The 9406-nt window shown below is 36.1% G+C and overlaps 1 protein-coding gene across 2 annotated transcripts in view; it reads right to left on the bottom strand.

Moving 5' to 3' along the window:
• The window catches only part of LOC103132292 (polymeric immunoglobulin receptor-like), a 9362-nt gene extending 3045 nt beyond the window's left edge, over positions 1–6317 (bottom strand). The window contains exons 1-6 of one of the 2 annotated variants that reach the window (XM_016667296.1): positions 5919–6306; positions 2891–3220; positions 2571–2645; positions 1236–1337; positions 826–863; positions 99–742 (exon numbers count right to left, since the gene is read on the bottom strand). In XM_016667296.1, coding sequence (XP_016522782.1) covers positions 686–742; positions 826–863; positions 1236–1337; positions 2571–2645; positions 2891–3220; positions 5919–5955 — 639 coding nt within the window. In that variant the 5' untranslated portion in view covers positions 5956–6306 and the 3' untranslated portion in view covers positions 99–685. Of the gene's footprint in view, positions 1–98; positions 743–825; positions 864–1235; positions 1338–2570; positions 2646–2890; positions 3221–5918 lie in introns of those variants that run through there. The other variant, XM_016667295.1, reaches the window with a different exon arrangement.
• Positions 6318–9406: the final 3089 nt, after the last annotated feature.

The raw sequence follows: 9406 nt of genomic DNA on the forward strand, positions 1-9406 counted from the left end.
AGGAAGAGGAAAAAAAGAGAGAGACACGCCTTCATCCTGTGTTGTTGTTGTTTTCTACCTCTGCTTCTTTTCCTGCTTCACTGAACTGATGAACCAGGAACTTCTCTGCAGGATGCAGTTCCTCCTCTGAACACCAGAGGGCAGAATCCTCCAACTTTTACTGCAGAAGTCAAGTTCTGCTGGAGCTTCTGAACTGACCTTTAACCCCTCAGATTAAACTACATCTGAAATTTTCAACATCTAAAAAAATTTTATTATTTCAAAATATTAATGAGAAAAACTTGCAAGTTCACACATGTAAAGTTGCGCTGAAATGAATCATACAAAAAAGGAAATTTAAACAGAAATTGTAAAAATACAAATCAAAATTTGTCAAAAAAGAGCAAAAGACACAACTTGTTTAAATACAGTCCAAAATATTATCCTAATATCTTACTGCTAATACAAAATATGTTCCTATTTATATAAGTTTATTATTAAAAACAATTTACAACACAGTAATTAAATCATCTTTCAAACAGCTTTTGCAACATTCAATAGAACATTTTTTTGGCAAAACTCTTATGACTTAAAGGAAACATTCCTGCATGTTTGGTTATTTTCTTGTGAAAACATGAAACTAAATGTTCTTTGGGCTCTGATTGTTTCAGAGAGTTTAGTTCAGGAATAAACTGAAGATATTTCCTCAGCAGATGATTTGTTTTGTCTGTTCTCTTCTCTGATTTCCTCCCTTTGGTTTGATCTGGAGGAAGAAGAAGATGAGAAGCAAGAAGGGGTTTAGAAACTCTAATGAAACTTAAGCATTTTATAAATATTCAGACTCACCTGAGAGTCGGCAGCATTCTCTATTTCTACAGCCGAATCTGAAAAACATTCAGATCAGAGAGATGAAACTTCTGATATAAAAAAATATAAGAAGATTTTCCAAGAACTAGAAGCAAATTCCTAGAAAACTTGTTTAACATGAAGATGATCTGAACAGAACCAACCACTAATGGTTGATGCTCAGAGCATGTTGGGGAGATTTTGATCTGATGAAATATCCTCCAGAAATGAGACAACAGAAACATCAACACACTGTAACAATTTCCCATTTCTGTTGTATTCAATCTGTGGCAAAATCTTTCATTATTTTCAGCCAGAAGATCTTGTTTAACTTTTAGCTTTGGTATAAATATATATTTTTGAGATATACGTAAAATGAGGACCACACAACTATTTCAGTGTTTTCTCACCTTTGCTTTTCATGGCTCTCCTCTTCCAGCAGAAAATCACCAAAGGTGTCGATAACAAGATGATCTTGGCGATCAGAGACAGAATCACATAAAGCTGCAAACCTGCAGACGAGTTAAAGAGAGAACAGCTTGGTTTGATCAGGATAAAGTGGAAATGTTTGCATCCCTGCACATCCTTCTGACTGAGATAAAAGAAGCTGAATCCTCTGTTTTTCAGTGTAATCTGTGTTTCTACAATGTGTTAAATGTTTAGTTTTCTGCACATAGAGCTCAACATAAAACCTGTAATAGTGACCAGGCATCTCTACTTGTGAGAGAAGGAGGAAATAAAACAAGTGTCATTCTTCATTTTAAAAATACTCGTATCGATGTTCACACATTACTCGCCTCTTTTACCCATAAATACTTTGTAACATTAACTGATTAAAACCAGATCAGTCACACTGATACTGTCACATAAAACATCCAACATGCTGAAGTTTTCGCTGACTAGCTCATTTTTAAAGTTATATTGAAAAATTAGGTCACAATAAAGCTGCTACATGTTGAAATTTACAGGAATATTTAACTTTAAAAACAGTTATTTTAAATTAGTAGTTATGCAGATGATAAAGTGATAATCCAGTTATTGTTATAAGGTTTGTGTCTGTAATGTTGGCACATTTTTCCTTTAGCAGGTAAGAGCTTCACTGATAAAAAAGGCTGAAACAATTAATCAAATTAATTGGGATTAATCAATTACTTGAATTATCGTCAACTAATTTAGCAATTAATTAGTCGTCAGCTAGAGTATACATCTTCTAATAATGGCCCTTAGTTGATAGGACAACAGTCAGAGCAGTAATTTAACCTAAACTATACCAAAAATTTTAACATTTTGCATTTAAGATTAAAAACCTACTTTGTCTGTTAACATGTTTTACCCAGAAATCCTCAAATGTTTTAGCTTCACCTGGTTCAAATTCTGTCAATAAAAATCTCATATTTATCACCTTTTGCCAGTTATTAACCCAAAAACATCAACAGACGAGTAAACAACATTTTTTATCTGCAGTTTCTTCCTTTGCTACACATGATTAAGCGTAATCTAAAGGAATGCTGTTATTGAATTTTAGGCAATAAAATGTTTTCTTATTTAAAGTTTTTGCATCTTTCATTGTATTTCAAATGTTCTGTAAAAAGGCCTTAAATAAAAAACCTGCAGAATGTGCCAATTTTTTTTAATCTGATTAATCAATTAATTGTTAGAATAATAGAAAGACTAATTTTCGTTGCAGCCCTACAGATAAACAAAGATGGACTTCAGTCCAAATGTCACCTGAACAGATGATTTACCTGAAGCTGCAGCTGATTCTTCAGATAGTTTTCTGGTTACAGATGGAGACAGTGAAGAACTTGTTGTTTTGGGGCCTGTTGGGAGAAAAGTTCAAACAATTAAACAATTATAACAATTGATTTAACTGAATATTTCTTCCTGATGTTTATGTGTGTCTGCATGATGCACAGTTTGAACATGTTGATCTTTTACAGTTGATTTGGTGGGAATCTGAGCTAACTGCTCAAACTCAGTTTGCAGTTTGATGTTTTTTGATTGAGAGTAATTTCCCTTTAGAGGAATGAAGGAACATTTTCAGGACTTTTAGCAGAAAACTCACCTTCTGTCACAACAAGATGAAAGTCGTCACTTTGACTGAGAATACGTTGACCCGAACGGCACAGGTAGCGTCCTGAGTCCGATGGTTTCAGCTCATTGATTCCCACATAAACTTGTTCAGATGACAGAACGCCTCTCTTTTCATACTGAATCCAATACCTGCCTCTCCGATCTCTGCTTTGAGTTGTTTCAATGAGAATGTTTCCTCCTTCACAAACTTCCTTACAGAGAAACTTCTTGTTTCCAGAAAGGCCAAATTCACATGGAACTGTGATGCTTCCTCCTTCCTTTCCAGTGAAGGATCTCATAGTTTCTCCGTCCTGCAGAGCTGCTGAGGAGAAACACAATCGATTCTCGATAAATTCTTGATTACTATCATTATATGCAACAATGTTAAAGAGAAATTATGCTTAGAACTTCATCTGCATTTATTGGAACAAAAACAAACACTAGATTTGTTTTCTGCTACATTTGGTACTTTCTGAGGTTGATTCAGTTTTAATTGTTATTTATGTCAGCATTGCTGTACTTTTATAACACTTTATGAGCCCAGAAACCACAAAGCGCTTCATGTTACATAAACTGGTGGCATGTGTTAATCCACAGTACTCAGCCACGCCCTTAACTCCTCCCAAACTCCAGCGGACTGACTACTGACCAGCTCTCCGTCTCACGGGTCCGAAAAGCATCTAATTCCTGGGTATTACCGCAATTAAGAATGTAGAGAACTTTTGTTTAAGCTGGGAGCGAGAAAGATTCGTCTAAGCTCTAACTACCTTCATCCAGACGTTATGACCCGCTTCAGTTCATGATTCAGACATCGGAGTAGCCCCGCCGGTGACCGAGTCCATCAACCACATCTGTTCACGGCAGCTCTTTCCCTGTCATTAACGTGCACTTGTTACCGGTTTAGATAATTTTAGAGACTAGGAATAAGTCCCAGGGTCATTATTTATCTGAACTAAAGAACGTACGGAGCCATCCCTAATTTACTGAGACCATTAACATTGATTTCACATTAATCAGAAGAATTAAATCTAGTTGACTCAATTAATTTAACTGTCCACAACGTCAATTAGACTTTAGTATTTTTATTAGCAAGCTTTAGCAGGGGAGAAAAGACATACAGCAATTAACAAAGGATTAAGTAATCAGTCGATTTAAGAAAATTTAGACATTTCACCTAATTCTAAACCCTACACTGTGTCTTACTCTAAATAGAGGCTTTGGGGGAGGCAGTGTTACTCAAACCCAGATGCAGAGACGATCTTGGTAGCAGAGAACTTTAACCTCCATGGATGGAGTCCTGTCTTTGTCTTGGCAGAATCCTGTTAGAATAGATCCAAAGTTGAACTGGTGAGAATCCTCAATGAACTCAGTTCTTTATCCATGCGATCTTTGTCTATCCCCCATGTCTGCTGCAGCATCGTTGAAATCCTTTGGGTTGAGTGCAGGGCCTCAGTCGAATCAGAATCCCGGGTTGTGGGTAAATGGATCTTGTTCCTTCCTTGTGCAGCGAGCAGTCGTCCCGGGGTATCATCACGCAGCCCTCCGTTGATTCTGCATCTCCATGTGCTCGACTCGAGACGAAGAACCCCGATTCTGCGTTTGCATATATTTTTATACCGCATTTTCTGCATGTCTGGTGCGTACTTTCCTTGACGTCAAGTGCCTTCAGTTAGCCTCAACCTTTCTTCCACTCAACTTTTAACCTTCTTTTTTCTTTAAAACTCAAAGATCAACAACTCAAAACACCTGGTGCAGATATAGTCTCAAAATCTCACTTCCTCTTTCCTCCGTGCTTAAAGTTCTTTCACCACTGCAGTCTATATTTGTGACACAGTATCAAACACGTTTTACTCTTCAACGTCATACAGTAAAGAAATGATTATATGTATTTTACTCATCTTTAAAACATAATAAATTCATTTTGCATTTAAAAACAAAGATTACATGTTTTTCAATCAACATTAAGTCATAATACAAGATTACTAGTAGCTCCAGGCTTTTGTGACCTGTTTTCTGTGTGTTCTGGAAAGATCTCAACTAGTTCCAGCCAGATTTCACGACACATGGCAGCCTCACGTCTGTCAGTCTGCCCCAGTGCAACTTTGGCTACAATTGTGGGTTACCACCACCAGCGTGTCTGTCAGTGTGAAGCACTTTGAAGTCGTCTTTACTGAGTAAAGCTCTATGTGCCACTCTGACAGGTCGGTGAGGAAAAGGGGTATAGTAGTTTTGGGTTTTATTATAGTTTAGTTTGACTTCGATGTGACGTCATTGGAGTTTTTCCCCATTTTTTTCTGTTTTATTTTTCTCAGTTTCAGTTTTTGTTATTTTGTTAGTTTTAGTTAACTATAATTACCTTGGTGAGGAAATTCAGGGCAACAAATGTCAGCACAACACAAACATGGTTGTTCCACCAAGATAATTTAACTAGATTTTTCAAGCCATTTGCAATAGTTTGTAAACAATATGTTTTTTATTCATTTATTTACTTATTTTCTCGTCTTGTCAGGCTTTTCAGGCATAGCATACAGGGAGGCTGGTTGACTACATATAAAAAGAGTTCAAAGATAAATCAAACGTCTTGGAGTTGTTAAAAAGGTAGAAAAAACAAAAATGCTCTTACAATGGAGTTTGTGCTGTTTTCATTATTTTTTACTTTTCTAAGATTTATATAAATCTGTAAATTCTCCAAAGCAACATGCTCTGCTTTCTGTGGGAGATGTTGGTAAGTTTTCTGAAACAATGTCTACATTTCTACACCTTTTTGACAATTGGGCTTCTTTTAAAATGCTGAAATAATCTGACTGAAAAATCTGAATGAAAACATTTTTACTGTGCATCTTCACAGAAAGCAGAAGGAAAGGCTTAAGTTGCAGAACTACAAGCCGCCGACTTTTGTAATACAATCAAGATGAAAATCATAAAATCAAAAGTAAAATATTTTCTGATAAACCGTGAGGGAATGAAAGATTGAAGGGCTGAGAGCGAAGAAACATGAAGAAATAAAATAATGTACTCACTGAAGAAGAAGCAGACCAACGTAAAAACAAAGTTCATCCTGAGGTGCTGATGTTTTAAATGTTTGTCTTCCTCCTTCAGTGAAAACCAGGAACTTATCTGAATGTCTGAGTTCCTCCTTTAAGCATTCAGTCATTCTCCTCCTATTTCCACTGCTCAGTTTAATTGTTTATAAAAAACAAAAACAAAATTCTTCATCAGAAGGGGATTTCACTGAGGAAAATTCACGCTGCAAAATATTTAAACTGACAATAAAGCGAGTAACTTTTAGACTGAAATGCAATGAGCAGTTTGAATTTGAACAATGAAGTATTTTATTTGTGAGTTTCAGGTAAAGACATCCAGTTGGTGCTAATAAGAATATAAACCAAAACATCTGTTTATTTTGCTGCTTTAGCCTGCAGGAACGTTTTATTTTACGGCAGAACTTCAGAAAACTGTTTGGAAAACACATAAAGTTTGTGCACTGCCAAAATACTGTTGTTTAATCTCATATTTACCTTTAGTGAAGTCAAAATTATTCACGTACTGAATAATTTTACTTTCAGAAATTCTAAATCCAAATAAATAACATGACAGATAGAGGTAACTGAGCTTTAGTAGCTTCAGAAATATTTTTATTAAATGTAAAAAAGGAGCTAAAAATCATAAAAACCTGCAATAACACAAAACTTTTATGGTTTATACAAATGTTTTATGGTTTATACAAATGTTCATGATGCATAAAAGTAGATCAAAATAACAGTTCTAGACATGAAAACTAAGAATACGTAGCCAGCTTACTGTTGATTTGTTGTTGTTTTTGCTTCTGTTAGCTCAAAGCTAATCATATAAACTATCTGATTATCCACAGCAAGTCACGTTGGAATAAAGAGCAGATGAATCATCGCTCAGGTTGGCAGATCCCACGGCTGACAGAGGTTCAGAGCAGGTGACATTAACCGCATGGCCACAGGGGGCGCTGTTGGAGGAGGTGGTGGTGTTTGTAGGAAAATGCACTTCAGCGTAATCCACAGCGTCAACTTCAACCTGGAGGAAAACAAGAGAACAAAACTTATCTTTTAAAGGGTTATATTATTATTTTAATTATTATTAGTAGGAATGAATTATTATTACAAAATGAAAGCTTCTTCGGTCACAGCGGAGGCTCAGACGTCTTTTGCTGAACATTTCTGTTCAGTTTTTTGTTTTTAGTTTTTAGCAAAAATGGCGACAGCTGATAACGGCAACGGCTGTTCGTAACCTAGCAACCGAAATCAACAGAAGGCAAGATGGTGACAAAAAGTCAAAACTAGATCCTGTTGTGTATTCTTCAAAATAATTCATGCTTTGCACTTAAATATGTTCACCTTTTTCTAATCATGTTAAATTCAGTGAATAATAATAATTCTGCTTAACATATAATTGTAAATAAGTCACTAATCATGCAAATTATAGTTAATTGCATATAAGTCACAACATCTATCACTGATCATATTATTGCTTTTGTTCAAGAATCCAACTTACGTCGTTCTTTGGACATCCGGCGAGGCTGTACAGGTCAGCTCCATTTGGTTCACAGGATCTGACCAGAGAATAAACTGGAGATTTTTCCTGAGGAGGCGTTTCGTTTTCCCTCTCCTCCAGTCTGATCTCATCATACACTGTACTGACCTGCAGAAGGAGAAGCTTCTCATGCATCAGCCACTTCAAGAACCAACACTTTATACTTGTTTTAATAGTGACTCAAACTCACCTTTGTGGGGTCAGAATATTCTGTTTTCACTAAAGGGCCTGAAAGACACAAAATATTAATATTTCCTTTGTTTCGGTTAAAATGTCCCATCTGTATTTTCATAGTACCTTGCAAAAGTGTTCATAACCCTCAAACTATTTCAATCTTCTTCACATTACAACCAAAGACTTTTGGTTGCAATGTGCAATGAAAACAGCTTTTGAGTCAACAAGTTCATATTTAACGCATCAGTCATATTAGAAGTGGCCTGATGTATCAGAAGTTGGGAATAATTCTGAAAATCTTTTCTTTATCTCATGTGTTCAGTCCCAACTTAAGAAAATAAACATTGTGTCTGGTTGTTTTAATGGTGTCAGGGCAGAATCGTTTTTTTTTTTAGTAACTCACCTTTTTTTTGCCCAAAGTGCTTCTTCTGAAAGAAATTCAGCAGAGCCACAGCTAACGTTATGATCAGGATTGCCAGAACCAGAACCACAGGAAGTAACAGACCTGCAGGGACACTGACAGCTGAGTTTCACTCTGAAAAATTGGTTGATGTTCATATTTTATCCTGTCATATTTTATCCAGTTTCCTGCTTCCTGGTTATCTAAAACATATCAGGCAAACAGAAAATATTAGTCAAAATTCACATTTTGCATGTTTTTGTCCTTCAGTTTGGGTTTCTACTGCTTCTAAAAATGAATCTAGCGCTTAACGAAACCACCCAGCCCGTTTTTTGGAAATAAGTTTATGTTTTTTGGGGCCTGAAAAATTAGCCGTTTCAGAAACCTCTGGAATGTAACGTCACAAATCAGCAGGCACTGCACCGTTACCTAGCAACCACAGCCTGTTACCTAGCAACCCAAGAAGAGTTCCAGCACGTTTGGTCAGCTAGTTTCACAAATAGCTGCTTGAAAAGGGTTTTGCTGTTGACTAACCATCCAGAAAAAACTCGCTGCATTCTTGTTGGTTGTGCAGGAGGCTCTACTTCTGCTTTTCAAAGATGTACGGTTGTACGAGAGTAAACATTGATTTGGAAAAAATAAGATGTAAATGTAATGAATATATTTTGTATAACTCATAGGTCTATTATAAGCTATTCATGGAATTTAATTCAATTCAAAAATACTTTATTGATCCTTAAAGGAAATTAAATGTTGTTGTAATGTTGTTCATCATAGAGTTACAGGTAGTGATGGCAGGAAAGATAAAAGGCCACCCTTATTTAAATCTTGTTGATTTTTTGCATAAACCCCAGAAAACTATAATTTCCTGATTTAACCTTTTAGATCAAAATCATTTAAAATGTCTTATGTGGAGTTATTTTATGTTAAAGACTTTCTAACTTTTTAAGCAGCTTTTCATTAACTGATTTTGATTAAGTCTCTGATACTCTCTGAGGAGCAAAGTGAAACCTCATAACCTGAACGAGACAGTTTACCTGGAGCTGCAGGAGACTGGATGGTTTTAGAGGAAGATGGAGGAGAGGAACTCTGGACTGATGCTGTTCTGAAGGATGTTGGGAGAACTGTTGATGTTGTAAAAGTTTGCAGAGTCCAGTTTGGTTCTGTAGTTGTTGAAGCTGTAAACACTGAAACAGAACCAGGGGTTCCTGAGGGAAATTTTAGCAGAAGAATCAGTCAGAGAGCAGAATCTTCCGTTCTGAGACATTAAGAAAAGTTATCTGGACTTTATGTAGAAAACTCACCTTCATTCACAACCAGCTCAAAATCTTCATATCGGGTTCCAGTCCAAGTTTCATCCAAGCGACACCA

This window comes from Poecilia formosa, unplaced genomic scaffold (assembly GCF_000485575.1).
Source record: "Poecilia formosa unplaced genomic scaffold, Poecilia_formosa-5.1.2 Scaffold985, whole genome shotgun sequence".
In the NCBI taxonomy this organism is placed as follows: domain Eukaryota; kingdom Metazoa; phylum Chordata; class Actinopteri; order Cyprinodontiformes; family Poeciliidae; genus Poecilia; species Poecilia formosa.